Below are 25,630 nucleotides of genomic sequence, written 5' to 3'. Positions count from 1 at the left end.
TAAAATAAAATCGAAAGAGTTGATTAATCAAAGAATATATTCAATCTTTAGACCGAGATATGATATCTCAATTATTCAATGTAAATTCAAAATCTAACATTTTTTAATTATTTAATAAAAACAAATAAAGCCTTTTAGACAACAATTTGATTACTTTAAAAAGAACTTTTGGAAACTAAACATTACTCCAAAAACATAAAAAAAAAATAATTAATCACATTAATTAATTAATTTATATTTATTCAAAATACCACCTTATTTTTCACGAAAAACCATAAAAATAGTGAATTGTCGGTAACCCCTAAATCGCCGTCAAGTAGACCTATGACGTGTCAGCTTTTCATATGCTGTCTTCTTTTAACTCTTTTTTTTCAACAATCAGTAAAGTTTCTATAAACAGCATAATAATATTACTGTCTCGACAATAATTGTTTATCATTGACTTGCTATATTTTTTTTAAAAATATTTTTTATATTTATTTTTAACGATTTTGTTATGTTAAAATTAACTTTTGAAGTTAAATTATATATATATATATTAATTTAGATATTCAAAATTTCTATATCAAGATGAAAAGATGTATCGTAAAATGTTAGTAAATATTTTTATTGGATTGATTCTAAAAAGAGAAATCACGATAATATGTTTTTGTTATCGTGGACAACTATTGTTGAATACGGAGACAGTATTTCTCCTTCTCCTAATTTGCCCTTTTCTTTTGCATTATTTCCAAATGTATCCTTTTTCCCCATCGAAAACCCAACCAAACAACACTCAACTTCAGAAACTCATCCTTCTCTCTCCCACCCCACCCCCCCATCTGAACTCATTTCTTCATATACCCCCCTACCCCCACCCACCCCACCCTACCCCCTACTCACCTCGCCCACATCGCCGGTGATTAATTGATCGGACGGTGACTCTTTATCCTCAAACATGACCATGCTGAATCCTCAACCGCTGGATGTGAGTCTTCTCTACATTTCTTCTCTGAATTTTTCATTTTTTCAATCGGTATCTGTTTGTGTTTTGTAGGTTTAGTTTTTGTGAAATTCTGGTGTTAGTTACACAGATATGGTTTGCATTTGTGATCGGATAGGGTTTTTTATTTGCGGAGAGTTAGGGTTTAGGGATTGAATTGTGTTCATTGTTTTTAATTTTGAGTTGCGATGTCAGGGATGTGAAAAAGGTTGGATTTTTGATTCGTGTGAGGGAGTTAGGGTTTTACTAGTCAATAGATCATGCTTTCGACTTGATTTTATAATGCATGTATTACTGTTCAGGCACATTTGATCTTGTATCCTCCATCAGGTTGGCCGTAGAACATTCAAATTGCAGAAACACTTGCCGCAACACCAATGCTATCAAATTAAAAACAGATGCCTAATCTGAACTCATCTACCCCAAATAAAGCAAGCAGTTTTACTAGGTCCTAGTAAAGCTGCTTGCTTTATTTGGGGTAGATGAGCTCAGGTTGGTGTTTTTATTTGATTCTTTTGATAACCATTGGTGTTGCTGAAAGTTTTTCTGCATTATGAATGATCTACGGGCAACCTGATGGAGGATACAAGCGTATGTGTTGGGTAAATTTGTCTGGGAAGGTTGGGACAGATGAGCTCACACTAATCTCTGAAATCCTTTTTTTTTCTTGGGACAATTCAGCAGCAGGAAGATGAGGAGATGCTTGTGCCACATTCTGAATTAGTTGAAGGTCCTCAGCCTTTAGTCGAAGGGCCTCAGCCAATGGAAGGTTGTTCCTCTTTAGTTGTTACTGTTTTGGTCTCTTTTATGTTTAAGAATAGTTTAATTAGGCTTATGTTTGGCTTCGTTTTTGTTATAACATTTTGATGTGATCATATGGTGAATTTACTTAACAGTGGCAGCTTCTGAGAATGCTACTACTGGGGAGAACCAAGCCGTGGACGAGCCTCAGGCTTCCCGGTTTACATGGACAATTGATGAATTCTCTCGGTTATCTGTGAAGAAGCTATATTCTGAGCCTTTTGTTGTTGGTAGTTATAAATGGTGAGTGGCATTTGTCATTTACACTGGTGGTTAAATTTTGATATTTTTTTAAAAAATTGGGTTATAATTGTCCTATGGCTGGCATTGGTTTGTAGGAGAGTGCTTATATTTCCAAAAGGAAACAACGTGGAGTGTTTGTCAATGTATTTAGATGTGGCAGATTCAGCTACATTGCCATATGGGTGGAACAGATATGCACAGTTCAGCTTAACAGTTGTAAATCAGATAAACCCCAAATATTCAGTGAAAAAAGGTATTTTCTTGTCATGTATCCGTGCAGCTTAAGATTGAATCCCAAATTCGTCTGTATGATTATTTGGAAGTCAGTTTTTTTTCCCTTGGTTGACATTTCATCTGTCTAGAAATATTCTCTGTTTCTCCCTCAGTTGAAGTACACTTATTTGAACTCTGTTTAGGAAAAAGAATTAAAAAACAGTGTCTTACCTTTCCTGACATTGTATGTCTATTTTTAATTTTCTGTTGAATTGACTTCCTTTTCTTATTGTCATAAAAACCAACATCTTCTAAAACTTTTTGAAATGATATGGCCTAGCACTCACAACGTATCACCAACACAAGAAAATATCAAGTCCTCGGAGTGATACAAAAGGTGCCATTTATAACATTACCGTTTTCAAAAAAAAAAGGTGCCATTTATGTAATAATCGAAGTTTCTTTTATTAATAAGTAATTCTAGGGTTTAGTTTTATTAGTCTAGTCTAGATTTTGGTGAATGAGTGTTCTACTCGTTGGTGGTGATTAAGGAATATCCCTATAGTGAACCCATTTGGATTTCCCTTGTTATGGTGGACGGTGGACCCATTAGTGAGTTCAATCTCTCTTCCCTTGGATTCGTTGTCCATGCTTTCTTCTAAATTCTGTTTTCCCCTTGTCTAATTTCTTGTGTTATCCCCTTGTTTTATCTTATTTCTTTACTTGTCTAATTTCCCTCTGACCCTGTCCAGCCCGGGACAAACATATTTATTGCATTTAATATGTGGAAATATACTTCATCCTATTGCTTTAAGCAAATTTGCAACTTTGTTACTCCAGGCTGCTCCAAATTCCTGAACGAGGCATCATAAACTTTATTAAGCTTGCTGTTAATAGTCTGGAGACTTATCCTGCCACAAAAAATCATTAAAAAGAAAGAATGAGATTCCTTAAACTGAAAATTGCAAGTCAAAGGTTTTTGAGCTTTTGACATTATATGAGTAATTTCTTTGGCCTGTGAACTTGTATAAGTTTGTTAGGAGATTGTCTTGATTGTGAGATTCGTGAACTGAATGGCCAGGGAGCCCGAGATATCGGTTAGTGCTGAACGATGTGAGTTTGATTCATCCTGGCATGAATTTGATATTTTTTTCTTTGTTGCAGAGACGCAGCACCAGTTTAACCAAAGAGAGAGTGATTGGGGCTTCACATCATTCATGCTTCTAAGTGATCTTTATGATCCCAATAAGGGATATCTTGTAAATGATAAAGTTGTTATTGAAGCTGATGTTGCTGTAAGGAAGGTCATTGATTACTGGACATATGACTCGAAGAAAGAGACGGGATATGTTGGGCTTAAGAATCAGGGAGCTACTTGTTACATGAACTCTCTCCTTCAAACCTTGTACCATATCCCCTACTTTAGAAAGGTTAGCACACGTTCTAAGTTTTTAGTAAGTATATCTTTGTATTGTCCCCAGACCCCACTTGGTGGGATTTCACTAAGCTTGTTGTTGTTGGTCTTGTATATCTTTTGTATTGATTCTAGAATGTGAATCTTTTTTTGTTTTGGTCCCGCCAGGCTGTGTATCATATGCCAACCACAGAGAATGACATGCCATCAGGGAGCATTCCATTGGCTCTGCAAAGTTTATTTTATAAGCTCCAATATAGTGATACCAGTGTGGCGACTAAAGAATTGACAAAATCTTTCGGATGGGACACTTATGATTCATTCATGCAGCATGACGTGCAGGAACTAAACAGAGTGTTGTGTGAAAAGCTTGAAGACAAGATGAAGGTTTGTTTATAAAATGACTTATTGCAAATTCTTAAGATCTTATTGGCTCTTCTAATGATTGCTTTTGTGTCAGGGTACGGTTGTGGAAGGGACAATTCAGAAGTTATTTGAGGGGCACCATATGAATTACATAGAATGTATTAATGTGGACTTCAAATCAACGAGAAAAGAGTCATTTTATGGTATATCTGGTTTGCCCCTTGTATCCTGAATGCCTGTTCATGGACTTATTTTTTGTATAAACTTCTGCAGATCTTCAGCTCGATGTTAAAGGCTGCCGCGATGTTTATGCTTCTTTTGACAAATATGTTGAAGTCGAACGTCTAGAAGGCGATAATAAGTACCATGCTGAAGCACATGGTTTGCAGGTTCAGTACTCTATCTATTAGCAATACATTGATGGCCTTAGTTGTGGTTGCATGTCCTCAATTTTACCAGTAAAGTATCAAAAAGCAAGATCAATTTTTTTTTATGGTCCTTGTTGAACTTGAGAAGATCTATTTTTGATGATAATTTGTATATGGTCACATAAAACAATGGAATCTAGAAGCTTAGTGTGAATACAAATAGATCAGACGTTGATTTTGTTATTCACTAGTGGCTCTCTAAAACATTAAATCATCTATGTTCTTGTGAAAATGCAACAAGAAAATAATCGTCTCGTCTAAATAGGCATATAATTTGGAGCATAATCTTGCTTCTGGTTTGTGTTGCCATCTTTTTGGGGGCTGAGGGTGTTGGTAGTTCACTAATGTAATTTAAAAATTTCAAAGGATAAGGGTTAGTGTTCTTAAAACTAAGGGAAACATCTTGTTTGACGAGTTTTATTTGTGGAAGCATCAAGCATCATACTTAGAATTGTATTCTGTGGGAATGGGGCTAGGTTGGTCCTAGCCATTATGCAGAAAACCAAAAGATTCATGAAATGCCCTTCCAGCGTGTTGAATTTAAAGATACTTGAACTCATAAAACTTAAGAGTAGAGAATATCACAAAGGATACAACATTAGCATTTTCAAAATAAAAATGTCAGAAAGGACTTCCTTAAGTCAGCAACTACCTCCTATTTGTTGCCTTTTTCCTTTCTCTGGTTGTGAATTGTGATTGCTGACCATCTCATAAAGAAAAAAAAGGAAAAAAAAAAGAATTCATCATATTAAAAATGATATTGAGTTGCTGTTTTGGATATCAGGATGCAAAAAAGGGTGTACTATTTATTGACTTCCCTCCAGTTCTTCAGCTTCAGTTAAAGAGGTTCGAATATGATTTCATGCGTGATACTATGGTAAAGGTTAGTACCAGTTTCTTCTTTCTCAGCTTGCTTTATGATTTGGTTCTAGTATTACGGTTTGTTGCATATTCCCTTCTTAAAACAGCGTTATTTCCTATATTTTGTTCAAGCTTTTACCGTTGACAAAAGAACTAGATACCTTTTAACACTGCCGGTTCATGTAGCTTTTGGGTTGTTTCATGGATTTTGTTGAGTGAGTGTTGTTCCCTGTTTGGGGGTCCAAACATTTATGTTCAACAAAAGAAGTATAATTCTTCAATATTCTACTATATTATCCAAAATAATGAGGCAAAGCAAAGGAAGTTGAAAACAATTTAAGAAATGAAAGAAAACGAACTTGAAAATGAACCTGTTAAAGTGAAACTGTAACATTTGTATTTCACAGAGTACTTAGGTAGTACTAAAAAACCATATTTACAAAAGCAGAAAGTTAAGTATAATCTATCCAATAACTGAACCAAATCTAAATGGAACCTAAAACATCTATGATTGACTCAGTTTCATTGGAGTAGACATTTTGTACACCAAAAAAGCAGAACAACAAAATACACTTAAGCTTAACTTCCTGCAGGTTGTTGTTCCTATTCTCAAAACATCTCTCGTTTCTCTCCCTCCATATAGTCCACCAAATACTAGCAGGGATCATCCGCCATCTTTCTCTGTTAAAAGAACTAGATATAAAGGGAAAAACCAAAGTGGGAGAATTGTGTTCATGATTTTCTTGAATTGTGAAACCGGATTATATTTCCTTTAAGGCGTTATTGGTAGTTGAAATATTTTCTGTGGAAGGTTTTCTAATTTTTTATTTGCCGAAGGTGGGCACAAATTTTGTCTTCCATGAAAGAAAAGAAACCATGGAACATGAAAGAAAAGATCCCCCCTTTTGTATCTTTCCATGTACTTGGATGCCTTAATGAAATCTCACTTCATCAAGAAAACAAACAAAAAAAAGAAATCATAGAACATGATTTATTCTTCATTGTAATTCCTCTGCATCAATTTGAATACCGTCGTATTGTCTCCTAAAAAATTGTCTTGTTACTGACTATTAACTTTGTTTCCAACCAACAACCATCATGACCCCCAAATCTTCTGTCCTGCTACGATCAGTTGCTGTCAATTTTGTTTGTCTATCTAAAGTTTGAACATCTGAAAATGATTAACTGTAGTTTTATTTGTTAAAGCATTCTATACTGTGAATATCTCGAATTTTAGGTTAGATGTGTAGAGTCCTAGTTCAGTTTCAAAAAAAATTGTGTAGTGTTCTGGTTCTCACTTGTGGCTGTCTTTGATCCTCTGTTGCAGATAAATGACCGTTATGAATTTCCTCTAGAGCTTGACCTTGATAGGGAGAACGGAAAATATTTGTCTCCTGATGCAGATAGGAGTGTACGGAATCTCTATACACTTCATAGGTAAATTATCTCTCTTCTCGATGTGTATGTGCAGATAAACACACTGGCATGCAGTCCCAATCATTGTCTTTCTTTGAACTTCATTGTCTATTCAGCATAGTATGAAGTGTCTGTCTTTTTCGCTGATAAGCAAAGTTATTATATTCACATTAAATCAAAAGCTAAGTTGGTGCTATGTAAGCTTTTCAATTACATCTCTTAGACGCACAGGATGAGTCATTGCATCTTCCTGATTAGTCTGCATCCTTCAAAAATTTAAGCGAAAATAGAACATGTTTTGTCAAACATCTATGCTTCAAGCTATACACTGTTCTTACCTCCCTCTCTCTCTCTCTCTCTCCTCTTTTTTTTTTTAAGTTATAAATATCTGAGAGATCTCCAAGGATCAGTGGTGTATGATTCGAAATTTGGTGCATAATGCGCCCACCCTCTTACCTTCTCCATTTAGTACCTGACTTTTGTCTGCAGCAGGATTCAGACCAACGATTTGCGCCTAACCCACAAATAATGCGGTGGGCTCTTGGCTCTAGACAAAGCCTTTGGTGTGTGTGTGTGTGTGTGTCAAAATATCAACTATTTTTTTCTGTTTATATATGCCACATAATGCATAGGTGAGCAGTGAGCTGTATCCGCAACTTCTTCTTTGCGGATTATTCACTTCTCATGCTTGAAGCATTTATTACTTACCTAAATCAGATAATCCATTACTTGACATAAGCAAGATTTAGAAAACTTCTCTATGAAGCTGCTGTGTTTTCCCTAACTCTGTATTCTGGCCCAAAATACCCATGTAACATGGAGCAAAGCTGACTTACAAATGATTCCCAGTCCTCGAATATCAACTATGACTTTGCTATGGTTTCCCCATTATCTAGTTGTCTAGGAATACGGTGTGAAGTCTTCGGTGTAACTCAACTATGCTTAATTCACTTACATCTATTTTTGTGTCTGCTTCTTCTTCTAAACCACATGTACCACGAAGATCTGTTTGTAGTTGCTAAGATTCAATTTTTCTTTTTTGTTCTAAATCTTATTTACCCTCTCCTTTTTTTTTCCTTACAAAATTTTAGTTACTTGCTTTCATTCTCCTAGGTTTTATCTATTTAATATTTTACTAGGAATGTCACCTTTCTGCGTTCTGTTGGTTAGCATGTGTAGAGCTCAGCAGTTCTGATTACAAATTATGTTGGAAATATTGAAAACAATGAATCAATAAACTGTCATTGAATCTGATAAGTTTGGCCTTTGAGGGCTTTGTTTGTGTTTTGATATTTTGGGACATATGATTATGAGATTCCTTATAAACGAAACTATTTCCTTTTGTTTTTTAGTGTTGTGATAGTTTCAAGCCATTGGCTTACCTAGGTGTGTGGCATTGTCTTTTATCTTTCTACTATGAGTATCAGCTTGCTTTTCTTAATGGCAGTGTGTTGGTTCATAGCGGCGGTGTGCATGGTGGACATTATTATGCTTTCATCAGGCCAACACTGTCAGATCAATGGTATGCACTCTTTGTAAAACATTTTCTTCGTCACTGTCTCTACTGTACATTTCCTGCAGTATCACAGAGCAGTAGGGAAAATTCTGCATCATATCGTATTGTCATACAGTTAAAATTAATTAATTGATGATGTAAGTTGAGCTCTGATTGAATGTGATTATTTCGTTCTATATTAGGTATAAGTTTGATGATGAACGGGTGACAAAAGAAGACAATAAGAGGGCTCTAGAGGAACAATATGGTGGAGAAGAGGAGGTATACGCTCTAACAGCACATCTAATTTGTGTCATGCTTTGATTCTTACTTCTGCTTTTACAGTTGCCACAGACAAATCCCGGCTTCAATAACACTCCCTTCAAGTTTACTAAATACTCCAATGCTTACATGCTTGTTTATATACGTGAGAGTGACAAGGATAAAATAATCTGTGATGTTGGTGAGAAGGACATCGCGGAACACTTAAGGGTATGATTGTCAAAAGTTTCCATGCAAGAAATAGATATTCTGTACCTGTCGTTCAGTTCACCATGTTTTTGTTCCATTTTAGATAAGGTTGAAGAAAGAACAAGAAGAAAAGGAGGACAAGAGACGATACAAAGCACAGGCCCACCTGTATACAATCATCAAGGTCATTTTCAAATGGTTTAGTTGTCCAATATTAAGTTTCTCTCAATATGCTGTGTTAATCTATTCGTATGTAGGTTGCACGGGATGAGGATCTTAGAGAACAGATTGGTAAGGAGATATATTTTGATCTTGTTGATCATGACAAAGTTCGTAGCTTTCGAATCCAGAAACAGCTGCCATTTAACCTTTTCAAGGTACTTTTTACTTTCTATCATTGTTGTGCTTAGTTTGGATCCAAGTAGCACATCCAGTGATAGATCAGAATTTAACCCTAATGTCATTCCTGACTTAAATGTGTAGTTAAAGTAAATGATCTTCTCACTTGTTAGCATCAGTAAAAGACTTGTGTAGACTCATTTGGAGGAGGGAGTCAGATGAGAGATGAGAGATGAGAATGAGATAGATAGATAGAGAGTAGCAGGTCCTTTTTTTTAATGGGATATACATCAAATAGCAGGAAGAACTAGTCCTTGCGTGTGAAAGGAGTAGCCGTGGTAAAGCATTAAGCATCAAGTACAGAGTTGATTTAGAATTGATGTCCTTAGAGAGGGGTATTGTGCTTGACTGCTTTCCAGGTGGTGAGTCTGTTCTCAAATTTGTCTAAAAACTCATTCCATATTTCCAATGCTCTGTTCTTTGAACTCAAAGCTAGAGCGAATACTTTGTAGGTAGAGAACCTATCTCACATTCCAGGAACTCAGCAAAAACTTGGGTTTCAGGCCCTACATTCACAGGATACAACATACTTTTTTCTCAGTTCATGAAGCTGATACACCTTCAAATAGGATCATAATTATTTGAGGTTTAGCACATTTCTTTGTTGGCCTCACATAGAATTTCATCAGCATACAGCAAATGGGCGGCGACCATGCTGTTTTCTTTTCTGCTCTTTACTTTGAAACCCCTGATCCAGCCATTAAACATAGCCCTATTCCATCATATTGTTGACTCCTTCTGTAGCAATAATAAACAAGAAAGGTGATAGGGGATCACCTTGCCTCAAGAAAGGAAACTTGACATTTCTCAAAAAAGGATCTAATCCAGTTCATCCTTTTGGTACTAAAACCAATGTTTCTTAGGATGTTAAGAAGGATATCCCAATTCACCTTAGGGGCGGCAAATGGGTGGATTCGATTGAATTTGGATGGATTGAATATGGATTGATCACAATCCACCCATATAAAATACGAGTAAATATGGATTTGGTCAAACATAGTTTGGGTAACATGGTTGTAACCCACATTAATCTCCTAAAGTCAAATAAATATTAAATCAAAGCTAAATTGTTAATACCTCAACCCCTACTCCCCACCCCACTCCTATATTATTATTTTTTTAAAAAATATTTTTTCATACAAAAAGAAATTTTATTTTTTTTTAAAAAAACTGCCCTCCCTCCCACCCCATTTTTTTTTAAAACTATTAATTTTTATTTTAAATTCTTTTTTGGCCAACCCAACCCCCACCCCGGGACACCTCCACCCGCACCCACCCATCCTACCCCCCCCCCTTCTATTTTCAAAAAACGAATAGTGCAATTAGGAATTTCTATGATAAGCGATCGATATATGAGTATATATGGATTCTCATGTTTACCCGTTTTGTCCATATTTCTATGAGCTTAAATAGGTTGAAGTGCATATTTACCCATTCAAGAAAATATGAGTAATCCATTTAATTTAATGTGGAAAAAATGGATCCATTTCACTTATATTGGCTGAAATTGCCACTCCTAATTCACATGCTCAAAAGCTTTTTGGAGATCTAGTTTACAAGGACGGCCGGGTTGCTCAAACTTAAAAATAGTAACTTATAAGATGCTCCGACGACAGTTATCGAGTCTTTTCTCTCTCCTCCTTTCTAGGAGGGGGATCCACCCTGACCCAACCTCCGGTGATCCTTCCGATCACCCGAAACTCTCTTTTATTCATCTCTTTTTCTAAAAAAAAGTTTAACACAAACATTAGAGATAATCAGGAGGGCAAAGACAAATGGTTGGCTGAGGGGTTTCCAGGCTCAGACTCAAGGCATTAGAGATAATGTAAGGAGGACTACCGACTTGCTATATGCAGATGACTCCCTCATTTTTATGAAGCTGACATATCTCGAATCAGACACATCAGGGAGATTCTCACCATTTTTGAAGGCATATCTGGTCTACATGTTAATTGGCAAAATAGTTTCCTCTGCCCAGTCGACAAAGTAGTCAACATGGAATCACTTGCTGCTAACCTATGCTGTCAAGTCGCAACTCTTCCTACTAAATGTCTCGGTCTTCCCCTGGGTGCTAGGAACAAAGAACCGGAGGTTTGGGGTGAAGTTTGGAGAGGTGTGACAAAAGATTGGCAAGATAGAAAAGCTAATATTCGTCTTTAGGAGGCAGACTAACTCTTGTTAGATCAGTGTTGGATTCCATTCTCTCCTACATGATGAGTTAATTTCCCATTCCCAGAAGTGTTGTTGAAGAAAATAAATCAGCAACTTTTCGATGGAATGGAAAAAAGGAAAACAAAGGCAATAATCTAGTGAAATTGGATGTTCTAACTCTCGATAAGAAGCAAGGGGGGTTAGGAATCACGAAGCTAAGCTTGCAAAATTCATGCCTACAACAAAAGTGGCTATGGAGGTTCTGTTATGAGGATTACCTTTATGGAAAAGAGTCATCACAGAAAAATATGGCCTCCAAAGCCACTGGAATACGGAATACTGAAGAATTTCTGGGAACTTATGGCTGTAGTGTTTGGAAAATCATCAGAAGACTTTGGCCTCTGTTTCATAGAAACATAGCACTAAAGGTAGGAAATGGTTTGAAGATAGATTTCTGGGGGGAGCTTTGGATAGGGGAGGAGAGTTTAAAATCTCTATTTCCTGATTTGTTCATCCTCAGTCAACTGAATAGAGCCACAACACCCCAGGTGTGGAGACCACAAGGCTGGAATTTAGTATTCGGAAGAGCCTTATATGACTGGGAAATTGATAAGTTGCTCATCTTCTGGACACTAAACAACTTACCTGGATTGTCTGATGTCATGAACAATATGGAAGCTTCACAACAAGGGCATGTTTGCTGTGAAGTTATGCTACTGGAACAGAAATGTTACCCATACACAGTACACAACATGGCCTTGGAAGCTTATGTGGAAAACCAAGATTCCCCTGAAAAATCTCTTGTTTTGTATGGTTAGTATGTGGGAAAGATTGCATAACTCATGAAGTACTACAGAAAAGAGGTAGATGGATTTGCTCTAGATGTTGTGTGTACATTAGATGCAGAAGTAAATAGTCATTGGTTTCTTCACTGCAAAACATCTGCAACTCTGTGGAACATGTTCTTCTGTTTGCTTAGAGTGCGCTGGGTGATTCCACAAACTACTAGAGGAATGCTTAACAGTTGGAAAGGGATTGGAAGAAGAGAATCAGAGGAGGACTAGTGGGAAATGATACCTACATGTATTTGGTGGACCTGATGGAAGGAAAGAAATGCAAGAGGTTTTGAAGACAAATTCAACAACATGCAGAAGATCAAGATGAATTGTCTCTGTCTTCTTTATTTTTGGTGTAAACAGGATAGAGTGGGGTATATCTTCTTGTTGATTTCATAGGGAAATTGTAAAGCCACTTAGTCTAGTTTTGGGTTTTTGCTGGAATGGTGCCCTCTGGGTTGTAAGTGACTGTCCTCATTATCCTTGATGATGAGCACTTTCTGAATACACAGTTACCTTTTCTCAAAAAAAGGAAGGCCTGGTTTCTTGCTATACAGTTGAATCCACACACACATTAGCAATAAGAGCTATATTCATAGTCTGCCTGCCTTGAATGAAAGCCATTTGTTGTTTGCTCAACTATTTGCCCGCACCTTCTTCAATCTCTCTGCCACAAGTTTGGAGATAATCTTGTAAACACTGCCTATTAGACTGATATCCTGAAATCCTTGAGTTCTTTTGCTCCATTCTTTTTGGGAATTACCTCTTCCCTTTTATCTTTGTTTTCTTCCTTTTTAACAGTATGGGTATACACCACTTCCCAGCAAATTAAATCTCGTGTGGTCCTCTTGTTTCTATCATTTAATTCCTTGTTAATAACCTTTCTTCAAAAAACAAGGATATAAATTTGACCTGTGGAATTGAATAACAAAGTTATTTTTGTCAAGGATGACCTTCCTTGTGGTGTATAAAATCAGTGAGTTACTAATTTCTATAGCACATATCTTTGGCATGTTTAAGTGTTGTTCAATTTTTTGGATACTATCTCTTTGTGTCTGACCATATTTTCCGTTGTTGCAGGAGGAGGTTGCAAAAGAATTGGGTATACCAGTTCAATTCCAGCGTTTCTGGATTTGGGCAAAGCGGCAAAATCACACTTACCGGCCCAATCGCCCATTAACTCCGCAGGAGGAACTACAAACAGTGAGTTCTTATATCTTTCTCATTCTCATTCTGTGTCTTTAGTATTTGTTATGATGGTATTTCCCTGTTTTGGCTAATTATACTTGTCAAAGTTTCATCGCCTGTTTGCTTTAATATTGACTGCTTAATTTCTGAGTAAGTTGGATTCATTCTTTGCTGTTGAAGGTGGGTTTTCCTTTTCCAATATCAGTGTGCACCATAAGGAGGTGGTAATATGACAAGGTCTTGTGTTATGTTCTTTGGAAATGATTGGTACTTATAATTAATCAGAGGATGCTCTAATATCACTTCTTAGGTGGTGTAACGTTTATCATGATTTTGAACTTTCAAACTTCTCGGAAACTTGTTCTATTGAAAATTGCTTGCTGGTATCATCTTCCAGACTTTTCTGATGTCTTTACCAACTTTCCATCTGCTCCAGCTTCCTACTGCTTCCTTTGATTACTTGACATGACACTGAGTCCAAAATTAGTGTAAAACATAATCCAAATATCATTTGCAGCTGTACAAATGCAAATAGAAGATGGCTGATTGTCTCTTCAGTTTGATAGCTCATATAGCATCTGTTTGCCATCCGGAATTTCCTTCACTTGAGATTGTCCTGTGTCAAAGATGCCCTCTGGAGGGCTATCCAACTCCTAATCATTCCCTTAAAACCAAATGTCTTTTACTTTTGTTAGTTGGTTACACCTTTTCTCTATTAATTCTTCTTTCCAGTTCTCAGATTTTGTTAGCTCCATGAGAATAGCCTAGCTGTTTGTATGGGGGCCATTTGCACCTGTTGTAATCGGTTATAAGCAAAGATTTAACACTGGCCGTCATATCTCTTTCATCATAAGAAAAACATGAGTGCTTCTCAGTGAGAACTTGACTACCATTCTCATTATATTTAGAAGTTATCACAGAAAGAGAAATTTTCAGTCCAATATAGGGAAATCAAAATGGTGGAGGATTCGCAGGGCAACTTTTTTTTTACACTGGTGGTACCCGGCCAACACATTGACTATTCCATCAGTGTGCTACCATTAACCAGCACAAGTTGCCGTGTAACTTTGCCAACCAAATTTTAGGCAGATGTCACCTAGCCTTTTGCCTTTGGATTTGAACTATAGTCTCCAAGGTTGACCACTAGGCCATATTCTTGGGTGCTTTGGCAACATGGTTTTTGATTCAGTCTTTCCAAAATTTCCTAGCGAACCTTCTAAAATGTTTTCCCAAGTCTACCCATCCAACTTAACAATGAAAAAGTTCTGCTCACCCAAGTTAAAGTTATTCTTAGTTTAGGTTATACAATTACATTTCATCTGTGGTGTAACTCTCTGTTGTCCTGTCAAATTAATTAATAAATCTTGGTGATATAATTGTTGGTTTCTCAAAATGTTTGCACTTGTTAATGTATAATCATTTTTACAAAGTTTTGATTGCCAGTAAACGGTTAATCCTTGTCCTATTGATTTGATTGCCTTCCTGCAAAACCAAATCAAATATATGATGATGGACTGTCTTAATAGGCAACATTAGATTACTTCGAATTCTGTTTTTAGGTGGAAAAGCTTTTCCAATTTGTGTTTGGCCTTTCAGATATTTATACGTCAGTAGAAAATATAAATAACTTGTAGTACTTTTAATGCCTATTATTATTTCCGTTATTATTATTATTGGCCTAAAGATGAACTTAATGGAGTAACATGGTTACTGAGGAACTGAGGTTCATATAGCCCAACCCAGCTTGCTTGGGACTGATGTGTAGTTGATGTTGTTGAGGTCTTCCCATTTGCCTAAGCGTTGATGGTCAAAAGTACTTGGTAGCTGTATTGTTGGGAGATGTAGGGGTTGGTTAAATAGTCAAGGTGCATTCTAGGTGTGCCAAAGTCCAAACACCACCAATAAAAACCTTAGCACACAGGATGCAAAAAATACATTTTTGTTTTGTTTAATGATTTATGTTCTGAAGGGGTTTAGAAGTAATCAATCACTTCCCCCGTCTCAAATTGATCAATTTTTGGTTTGGCATCAGAAGAATGATTAATATATCCCGTGAAAATAAATATTATGGATTTAGAGATTGCATTTTTTTTAATTAACATCAATCAGTAGAATGTTGGAATCAAGTGGGTATAAATGGAGTAAAATGGCTGAAGATGCTTCTTATAAGTAGGCCAAACCAGTTTCGATTGACAGTAGTATTCGTAAGTATTGACTATATTCTTTATGTAGATGTACTTATCTAATAGATTGACTGCATAGGAATCTGATCGTGCTCTGTGTTTTACAATTAAAGTGATGGCTCATTCATATTTTGGTCATCTTGTATACTTGTTCCAGTACGTGAATGATATTTTCAGTTCTGGTCCTTTAAACATTCAAGTTTATCCTGGTATATCACATTTTTGATTTCTTTAATGTTTTAAACTGATGATTTCTGGAAGTTATTTCTGTACTTCGCATGATGTTCTAGTTCATACATTCTCTTCCTATGTTGCGCTGTCTCTCCAAATTTTGGCCCACCCGTGTCGGATCCTCCAAAATTGCACTACTTTTGGAGGATCCGACACGCAACCAACTGCATTTTTGGAGAGTCAGAGCAATATAGTTTTCTTCTGCCGTCCTGTGAAAACACTTTTGCTTTATTTACTCCTATTATTCTTTATGATAATTATTTCCTAGCTTGTAACGTTTCTTGAAAGATGTACATTGTTGCCTTAGACATCCATCTGCAAGTGCAGGTTTGTCAGTTGAGGGAAGTTTCTAACAAGAACAACAATGCTGAGTTAAAATTATTTTTGGAAGTGGACTGTGGCCTGGTACCTTCCTCAACTCTCTTATTGATTGCCATGGATTACTCCCCTTTGTTGACATTTGTTTTTTGATTCTTTACTTTACCTTTAACTTGTCTAATATATCAGGATTTCATTCCTGTTCCTCCACCTGACAAAAGCAAGGATGATATACTCCTTTTCTTTAAGCTTTATGATCCTGAGAAAGAAGAGCTCCGGTAAGTTGTTTGCTCTTAAAAAAGCTCACATGGGAGATATATTTTTGTGGCAAGATAACATCAAGATTTTTTCCTTTGTGTATTTCTAGTTATGTTGGTAGGCTTTTCGTGAAGAGTACTAGTAAGCCAGTTGAGATACTTCCAAAACTTAATGAATTGGCTGGATTTGCTCCTGACCAAGAAATTGAACTTTTTGAGGTGTGCTTTTGTCTCCTTCTCTCTGTTGTTGATGCACTTATCGTTCTTATTGATGTCATTGATTGATATAACATGAGAATTTGGTCTTTTTTCTTTACAGGAAATAAAGTTTGAACCTTCTGTCATGTGTGAAAGACTAGACAGAAAGGCTTCATTTCGATTTAGCCAGGTTTTTGTCCTTTCTGTTTTCCCTGCTCGATTGCTGAAAGCTTTTCTCTTCTCAGATTTGGATTTGCTTTGCTGACTTAGTTCTTACAGATTGAAGATGGGGATATTATATGCTTTCAGAAGAAAACTTCTCCTGAAGTTGAAGAACAAGTCCGATTTCCAGATGTTCCTTCATATATGGAGTATGTCAAAAATCGCCAGGTGAATCTCCATGAGTTCCAGTTTCTGTAAGGCTGTTGATGCCCCTATATGTAGTATAAATATTTTCTACTCTATTTTTTTTTGAGAAGGTTAACTGGTATTATAAACAAAAGGAGTACATGAATTGTGTGCTCCTACAAATTACATCAAAAGTATGAAGGAACAACCCAAAACAAAATCTATCATCTATATCCCTTATAAACTGTCGAAAAATAAGGTAATGTCCCCTATATCCTTAGGTACAGAGTGGAGACGCCATTCTGCTCCTCTATTTTTCGGGCTTATGGTCCTCTGGTTTTGGTACCGTGCGTTGCACGTTTGGCCCTACTACTATTTAAAATTTATGTAGACCTAACTCTTGTTGATAATAAGGTAGTACCTTTATTTTACTGTGTCCTTCGTCCCTTGAATCCTTGTAACTCAAAACATCTGTCAAGAATAAAGTATTAAATAGCTTTAGAAAAACTCCATTTATAAGTGGAAAGTGTCATTACACGGAACGGATAACTTGTTACATGATTATCATTGAATTCGAATCATACATTGACTTGGAGGGAGTATAGTTTTTATAGCCAACAAAACTGAACTTAAAATTGACATACAAATCTAAAAAACTCACTCTTGCAACTTCAAGTATCATCAAATTTTAGTATGTATTTAAAGGGTAAATATGTATTTATTATAAGTGATCTTTACGTTTTTCTATGTGAAATTTTACGGAGCTATCTAAGCATCAACAAACCTTTAGTCGATCCAATTTTGTCTATCTAGCATTCTAACTACGTTATTGTGTTTTAAAGAGCTAATTACTATTTTGTAATTACTCAAAAGCATTATAATCTTTCAATGATTTAATATAAGTTAAAAAGAGAAATGGACGTTCAACTTTTGATTGACATTTTGGTAATTCAATTTTTTTAGCATTAAAGGTTCTTACTATGAATATTACAAATATGATTAGAAAAACAAGTGGTTTTCCTTCTGGGTCGAGCTAGTCACACCGGGCTTGCCTAGTGCGGGTTACCTCTCATGTATGGTTTGCCAGCTATTGCATAGGAGCGGGGTTTTTACTCGGGTGGCGGTTGCGTGTTTCCTTAGCATAAAAAAAGAATAGTATAGATATGAAAATATAGACTTAGAACCTGTTTGGCTCAGCTTAAAAGCTGGTCAAACTGACTTAAAAGCTGGTTTTTGACTTATTTAACTGTTTGGCAATACTCAAAATAGCTTATTTTAAGTTTAAAAAAACTTATTTTAAGCCAAAAGTTAAAAGCTGGGGTAGAGGTGCTTTTTTTTTTTTTTAGCTTATAAGCTGTTTTAAGTTGACCACATTTTTATGTTTTTTCCCTTAATATTTTTGTACAATCTTCAAATTACCCATATAACCCTAACATCTCTTTCTTCTATTTTTCCCTTTTCACGTTTGGCATAACAACTTCAACACTTTTATCCAAACGCATAACTGCTTATTTTAAAAATAAGTTTCAGCACTTTCAAAAGTACTTTTTTAAAGCTGCTTTTATTAAGCCCATCCAAACGGGCCCTTAAACAAAGAGGATGTTGTCTAAAGTAAGAGCATTTATAGAGGTTGTACCATTTTTATTGCTAAAAAAATCAAATTTTTTTTCAATTTTCAAATGTGGAAGATTTTTAAAGAAATTACTCTAAAATCTTCAAACAACATGCTAAATTAGCTACTTTATTGGACAATACAATAAATATCTGTATCCAACATTACATGTTCTATTAATTTATAATTTATTAGAATACATAACCTTAGAAAGTTATAAAAGTGAATTTGTACAAATTGAAATAAAGAATGAAAGCTAAAGAGAACATTTTAATAGAAGTCATTAATGTAAAAAACAATAAAATACACAGTGAGTTGCACCGGGCTTGCCTAGTGTGGGTTACCTCACCTGTGTGGTTTGCGAGCTATTGCATAGAGTGAGGTTTTTACTCTATGCGCACCCAAAGGGTAGCGGCTGCGGGTTCCTTTGTCATAATAAAAGTCACAACCCTTTGAAAAAGTCACCGTCCGTTGAAAAAGGCTAACTCTATGGAAAAATCACAACCCTTCTAATAAGTCATCGTTTATGTAAAACATAAATAAAAATATAGAACATAGAAGATTTACTAAATTGGATTACTAGCCATTTATGGTTTATAGAAAGTTTACTATCTATAGGTTTCAAGATAGATAGTATTAAATTTACGACTACAAATGACGCTCAAGTTTTATAAAAGTATAGAAATAGTTAAAAAATCAGAGAAAACCACTGTATTTATAGCCAACAAGGGGTGGTATGGTCAGGTGAGTATTGGGGCTTATCGTAAAAGTCACAACCCTTCGGCAAAGTCACAACCCCTTTTGTAAAGATATGACACCCCGGCCTAACTCAACCCCAAAAGCTAGTTACGAGGGGAAGTTTGTCCATGTTCATATAATGAGATCAATTTCCTATCCCTCTACCGATGTGGAACTTCTTAACACCTTCAATGTGGAAAGTTGCCTCCTTTAGAAGATATACTAAAATGAGTGTTTTTAATTGGGAGTATTATAGTTATTTAACATTCAAGTTAGGAAGTTCATGTTTTAAAGGTTGTATAGATAGATTGGTAGTTATAGATATTAGATAGATAGATAGATAGATGATGATATGATGTATGATATGATATATTATGATGATATGACAATGATATGATATATGATGTATGATATGATATATGATGTATGATACGATATATGATGATATGATCTTCTCCCATTTTTCATTCCTCATATCTGAGTTTATTATTTCCAGCTTGTCCACTTCAGAGCACTGGAAAAACCGAAGGAGGATGATTTCTGTCTGGAGTTGTGAGTTTATTTGGTACCTCTATCCTACACTTCAGTGCAGAGCAAATGCTTCTGATACATCTGTGACCATCTTTTTGTTGTTAATACTACAGAGCAAAAAGTGATACATATGATGAAGTAGTGGATAGAGTGGCTCAGAGGCTTGGTGTGGATGATTCCTCCAAAATTAGGCTTACTCCTCACAACTGCTACTCACAGCAACCCAAGCCCAACCCCATCAAATATCGGTCTGTGGATCATTTGGTAGACATGCTTATCCATTACAATCAGGTTTGTTAACATGAGTTGACTTCATCTTGGAAGCACATGGTGACTTTTAATGCTTACTCATCATAACAATGGCATATTACAACCATGTCTCAACTTTTTTCTTTATTTTTTTGTTGGTGATAGATCTCCGATATTCTGTATTATGAAGTTCTGGACATACCTCTGCCAGAATTACAATGTCTGAAGACGCTCAAAGTTGCCTTCCATCATTCTACGAAGGATGAGGTTTCTCTAAATTTGGCAAAAAAACATTTTTATCCCATCAAACTATTACCCTTCCTCATTACATTTGTTTTCATTGCTTTCAGATTGAAATTCTGAATGTAAGATTGCCTAAGCAGAGTACAGTGGGGGATGTACTTGAGGAAATCAAATCAAAGGTATGGATACGTGTTTATAAACTATAATTGTGGTACTGAGTCTCTGAAAAGGATGCAAGCAATTTCCACACCTTTCAGTAAAAAATAAGCAGTTTACTCGTGGTAGATTTCTGATCTCTTGATAGTTATATGTTTTTAGTTGATTTATGCACCATTACTGTTAATGTTGTTTGATGGATTCAGGTTCTGTGGATAGCATATAGGGAAAGGGTACAATCTAGTGTAACTTGTATTATTTACCCAAATAATTGAAGAGTTGGTATTTACATTTGTTGCCTACACTACACCAGCGTGTGCTTTTCTGCTACTTTGGATAATATTTTTTTTTTTAATATTGACTAGTTATAACTAAGATTCCGATTCCAGTAGCTTAGTCAATTACTATGCATATAAGATCTCTGTGATGATTGTCCTAAATAAGACTTCTCAAGTGTCACATTGGGGCGTCTTTTGAAAATATAATTTAGAGATTTGGAAATGACATGAGAAGTACAAGTTAGCCAAACATGCTTGATTTAGTTGATTATACAAAAATCACTTGTTGACATTAGGAGTTGGCAATCTTTTTGTGATATTTTTTGACTTTGATAATGGCAATCTTCCTTCTTTTTTTGAGCAAGGGGAGTACTCTCTTTCCTATGAGATTATCTTGTATAAAACCATTAATAAAGGATGACAAATGTGCACCCTAATGTACGTTTATTGTTGGTGTATATATTATGAAGAAACCATTTTACATGCATTTTTCAAGGACATGTAAGATTTAGACTGTCATGTACATTCTGGACCAATGTTATGTCTCTAATGTTTTCGGTTCAATGGTGGCTTCCATTTATGTATGAGAATATAACTACTGGCATATGGTGTGCTGCAATAGGTAGAGTTGTCCCATCCAAATGCAGAGCTCAGATTACTCGAGGTCTTCTATCACAAGATTTATAAGGTGAGGAGTCCTAATATAAGTTTACTACTTTGTCCTTTACTTGAATCTATAAATATGGCTTCTAGCACAGGCTTTGTGCTCTTGACTAATACAATAGTTACCTTTCTCTAAAAATACTTTTCTTCTTTATTAGATTTGTGCTGACATTTTAGTTTGATTGCTAGATGACCTTTCAAGACTTCTTCTGTTAGCTTAGGTGTTCTTTTTGTCTGTCTGTATCTGATCCACCACCCTTTCATTACCATTTCTAATCTGCAGATCTTTCCGCTCAGTGAAAAGATTGAGAATATAAATGACCAATATTGGACATTGCGGGCAGAGGAAGTAAGTTTTCTAGGTGTTATATGGCTGATTTCTTCTTCTTCTTCTTCTTCTTTACTTTTCTAAAAATATGTTGCTGAGGTTTTGAAGTTTAAGCAGAGATTTGGATACATATCCCCTTCCTTCCCCACCCTCTTTTAAAAAGGAGAATCTAGGGTCTGAGCTTTAATTTGATTGCTATGCTTTATTATGTCAGCTTTATTTGTTAAAGGTGTCTTCTGTTCCACTGACCCCTCTGCTTTAGATTGTTGATTAAAAATTAATAATGATATCTGTGGTATATGTTGTTCCACCGACCTATTTGTAATACTCTGTCTGTTTTATTTTAATTTTTTGTAGATACCAGAAGAGGAGAAAAACCTTGGTCCCCACGATCGTCTAATTCATGTTTACCATTTCACAAAAGAGACTCCACAAAATCAAATGGTAATACAAATAGTCTTGATTAATTGTTACTGATGTAATGCTGCATCTGACTTCAAAATTAGTAATTGGATTGGTCTTCAACAGCAAGTGCAGAATTTTGGAGAACCTTTCTTTCTGGTCATCCATGAAGGTGAAACTTTAGCGGAAATTAAAGTGCGCATTCAAAAGAAATTGCAGGTCTCGGATGAGGAGTTCTCTAAGGTACAGTGCTTTAGCACAAGCCTAAGCAGCAACTGGAATATTCTTGCATACTTTTAGCATTGTGGTTTATTTTTTAAAGGCCTATGATTGACGGACGGGTTGACTCTGTAATTTTTTGATGGCTAGTGGAAATTTGCATTTTTATCATTGGGGCGCCCAGAATACCTTCAGGACTCAGATATAGTATCCAACCGTTTTCAGGTTAGTGTATCCCCGCCTCCCCCCCTGAAGGTTCACGTGAAACTCCTTTTATGTTTGTATGTCAGCTATAGTTGCGCCTTCTTTTTTCTAAATTCTGCCCAAGCTGAAGATGCTTGTATCCTGTTGCAGAGGAGAGATGTTTATGGTGCTTGGGAGCAGTACCTTGGATTGGAGCATGCAGATAATACATCTAAGAGGCCATATATTAATCAGGTAGACTCTTAGATCTTACTAGAACCCTTTTAGTTATTAGTTAAAACATACCAGTGGTTCTATTGTAGTATCTTAATTTGCCTCCTCCTAAAAGCTGTTAATTTATGATATTTTATCTAGTGGAACATGCTTTTTAATGTTTGAGGAGCTTTCAGGGGTCAAGTTAAGATTTACTTTGTCTTAACTATAGTTCCAGTGACTAGACTATAAACTAGATCTTACTATGTCACAAAGCATTCGGTTAGTAGATTGTTAATTAAAAATAAAAAATAATTTCTCTAATAGTTGCGCATATGGTTTAATTTCTATGGACCTTCTCTTTTGGGTGTGTGTGATCAGATATGGAGATGTAATCTATGTTTCCATTTCGCTCGACGACAATCACTGACTAGTCACATATTTTGATAGTTGCAGAATTATTTAACATCGTTTCTCCGCTGGGCCCCCTACACTTTGAGCTGCTTATTACTTGATAATCTTGGTCATTATATGTTGAAAAAACCTCTACTGTGCTTTAATAATTACTCTGATATTGCAGAACCGTCACACATTCGAAAAGCCAGTCAAGATATACAACTGAAAGAGGCTTGTGATATTTCAGCTGGGTTTTGGTTGTAGCGTTCACTCCTCACGAGCTTAGAAGGGAGAAATGTAAAAGAGTTTGTAGCTATGACATGATGATAAGTAGAAGGCAGAGAGGGGATTGGCATGAAAACCGTTTTCATATAGGGGATTTCACCACCTTTGTTTCCTCCTGATGATTTGGTCAGATTTTGCAGGCTTTATGTTTTCCCTTCGATTTCGTTTGGGGAGGGAGATTTGTTTCTCTTTAGTTTAGTTAGGATGTGCGCTGCAGTTTCTGCCCTCGCCTTCAGCTATTACACCGCTGAGGGTTGGTTCTTTTGATGTTGTCTTCTGCATATAAGATTTTGGTTGAAGGGAATGTATAGTTGATATAGTCGTCGGGTGCCTTCTGGGCATGTACTATCTATCTGTTACTTCTGTACGAATTTCCCCATTCCTCTTTTTGTTGTATTTAATGTCATAGGAGTGGGGAATGGATCTGTATAAGTTTTCTCTATAGCATTGGTATATGTTTTCTATGCTTCATTTCTGTCTTTGTTGTTTTTACTGTTGGTTTAGTTTGGCAGAAATGACAAAAACCTCCTTCAGTTGAGCATATGAATGATTTATTTTTTTGGCATGGAACCATTTTTGTTTTGATTTTTCAATCTACTGTGGCCACAATAACCTCTACAAATACAGTTTTCAAGCAGGCAAAAGACCAGACAACAATGACTATGAGGTGTTGGACTGCATTGGGGACGACTCAACGCGATGACTACATTCTCTCATTTTGTATGTTTTAGGTTAGCTTGAAGTATATAACAAGTGGATTTGCCTTGAGATGTGGTACGATGTATGAGATCCTTCTATTCTTACCCAGAGGTCCTGGGTTGACGACCTACCTTGCCTATAGTTTTTATGATTTAGAGTAAGGGTTGCAGTTAACCTTAAATGGGGTTGATGGGCATAATTTGAATTTGTCATGGCTGGATATGAAGTGAGGTCATCTATCCCAGGATAAAGAGCTAAGTGGGTGTTCGTGGATTTATTAAAAAAATCAATAAATATATATATATATCTATATTAACTTGTCAATCTCCTAAAAAAAACTCAATGACAAAGAAGGGGCAGTTGGAAGATTTCTACAATGTCTACGCCTTCAACTCGTTCTAAAAAAATAGGATTCCGATTAATGAGTTTTTGATACTCAGCAACACCTAATCTACTTGGATCTCGGATTTCATTTCATTAAGGCATTCATTCCCTTCATGTAAAGGAAAGAGTTCAACAGAAGTCATCTCTCTATTTCACAATCAACCAAAGTTTGATGTTTTGCAGTACTCCTAATCTTGAATTTCACTATCAAACTCTGCTTCTCGTGATAAGTGTCCTTGTGCAACCCTTTTCTCGAATTGATCCATTTCGAGTTGGCCCATTAGGAGAAGAACAGAGGGAGTATGGTATGCGTAGATTGAATTGTTGCTTGCTTTCTTTTTACCGCGACTACTGGCACAGAGTTAGCCGATACTTATTTCCTAGATACCATCATTACTTTTTCTCCGGGATAAGTGAAAGATCAATTTTATGAGATACATATATGGTCACTAAACTTTACATGTTGTATCTACAAAATCATAAAACAAAATAATGAAGTAAATGATACCTATTCGATGTTTAAAATCTCTATAGTCTGTCGAAATAATTGTCAATAAATTCAAATGCTAAATAAAAAAACATAAAAAAAAAGAAAAGAATGACCACATGATTGTAAGCCCCGTTGAGTTAATCTAGGTTTTTAACTAGACCACGTGAATAACTGTTTTATTGGCCAATTGGGCTTCATGGGCCGGAATCATAGGCTCCACCTCGTCTCAGCCCAAAACCATTTATGAGTTTTGGATTCCAGCACATGAAGCATAACTCATTTCTGAGCCCGCATCTCTGCGGTTATGGGTCCAGGGACTTTCCTGGGCCTGACCCATCCATAGGATGGGTTATAGCCCATTCACGTCAACATGTGATCTGATTGCTCTGTTTATGCCTGAGAGTTACATATTAAGAGCATTAAAATAGTTCACTAAAACGATGTGGGAAGGGACATTTAATTTCAAACATTTTACTCGTATCTATCGGAAACAACTTCTTTATATCTTCCTATAGTAAAGGGAAGACGGATAAACACCATCCTCTCCGTATGCCACTAACGAGATACACTAGTATGGTGTTGTATATGTTTATAAATAGTTAGGATTTAGGAAGAGGATTCACCAGCACTGGTGTGTGGTTGGTTCACTATCAAGATTCAAACTTACAATGTACGATCTATCTAATCTTATAACAATAACATACTCGGTATAATCCATAAATGGAAACTATGATCAAACTTGGTTCACTATCAAGATTCACA

At 36.0% G+C, this 25,630-nt stretch overlaps 1 protein-coding gene across 2 annotated transcripts; it reads left to right on the top strand.

Annotated features, from left to right (window-relative positions):
- Positions 1-724: 724 nt before the first annotated feature.
- LOC101266987 (ubiquitin C-terminal hydrolase 12) lies at positions 725-23,836 on the top strand. 2 transcript variants are annotated; one of them, XM_004249336.5, is made up of 32 exons: positions 725-967; positions 1,664-1,751; positions 1,879-2,026; positions 2,122-2,279; positions 3,404-3,669; positions 3,822-4,040; positions 4,114-4,222; positions 4,293-4,408; positions 5,232-5,330; positions 6,636-6,745; positions 8,172-8,246; positions 8,423-8,501; positions 8,565-8,711; positions 8,794-8,874; positions 8,948-9,067; positions 13,157-13,279; positions 16,006-16,083; positions 16,186-16,274; positions 16,364-16,472; positions 16,573-16,641; positions 16,731-16,841; positions 19,646-19,701; positions 19,794-19,971; positions 20,095-20,196; positions 20,280-20,351; positions 21,229-21,294; positions 21,553-21,618; positions 21,955-22,041; positions 22,126-22,242; positions 22,369-22,443; positions 22,573-22,656; positions 23,195-23,836. In XM_004249336.5, the coding sequence occupies exons 1-32, from the start codon at positions 938-940 to the stop codon at positions 23,234-23,236; spliced, it is 3,369 nt and encodes a 1,122-aa protein (XP_004249384.2). In that variant the 5' UTR covers positions 725-937; the 3' UTR covers positions 23,237-23,836. The 2 variants fall into 2 exon arrangements, with proteins under 2 accessions (XP_004249384.2, XP_010312201.2); XM_010313899.4 differs by having other exon boundaries at positions 755-967; positions 1,667-1,751.
- The last annotated feature ends 1,794 nt before the right edge of the window (positions 23,837-25,630 follow it).

The sequence above is a fragment of the Solanum lycopersicum genome, chromosome 10 (genome assembly GCF_036512215.1).
Source record: "Solanum lycopersicum chromosome 10, SLM_r2.1".
Lineage (NCBI taxonomy): Eukaryota > Viridiplantae > Streptophyta > Magnoliopsida > Solanales > Solanaceae > Solanum > Solanum lycopersicum.
This window is presented reverse-complemented; position numbering and strand designations above follow the sequence as displayed.

Coding starts and splice junctions, on each gene's coding strand:
- LOC101266987 (XM_004249336.5), top strand. CDS start 938: ATGACCATGCTGAATCCTCAACCGCTGGAT. Junction 19,972..20,094: donor TGCTTATCCATTACAATCAG/GTTTGTTAACAT, acceptor TGTTGGTGATAG/ATCTCCGATATTCTGTATTA. Junction 22,243..22,368: donor CGGATGAGGAGTTCTCTAAG/GTACAGTGCTTT, acceptor TTTGATGGCTAG/TGGAAATTTGCATTTTTATC.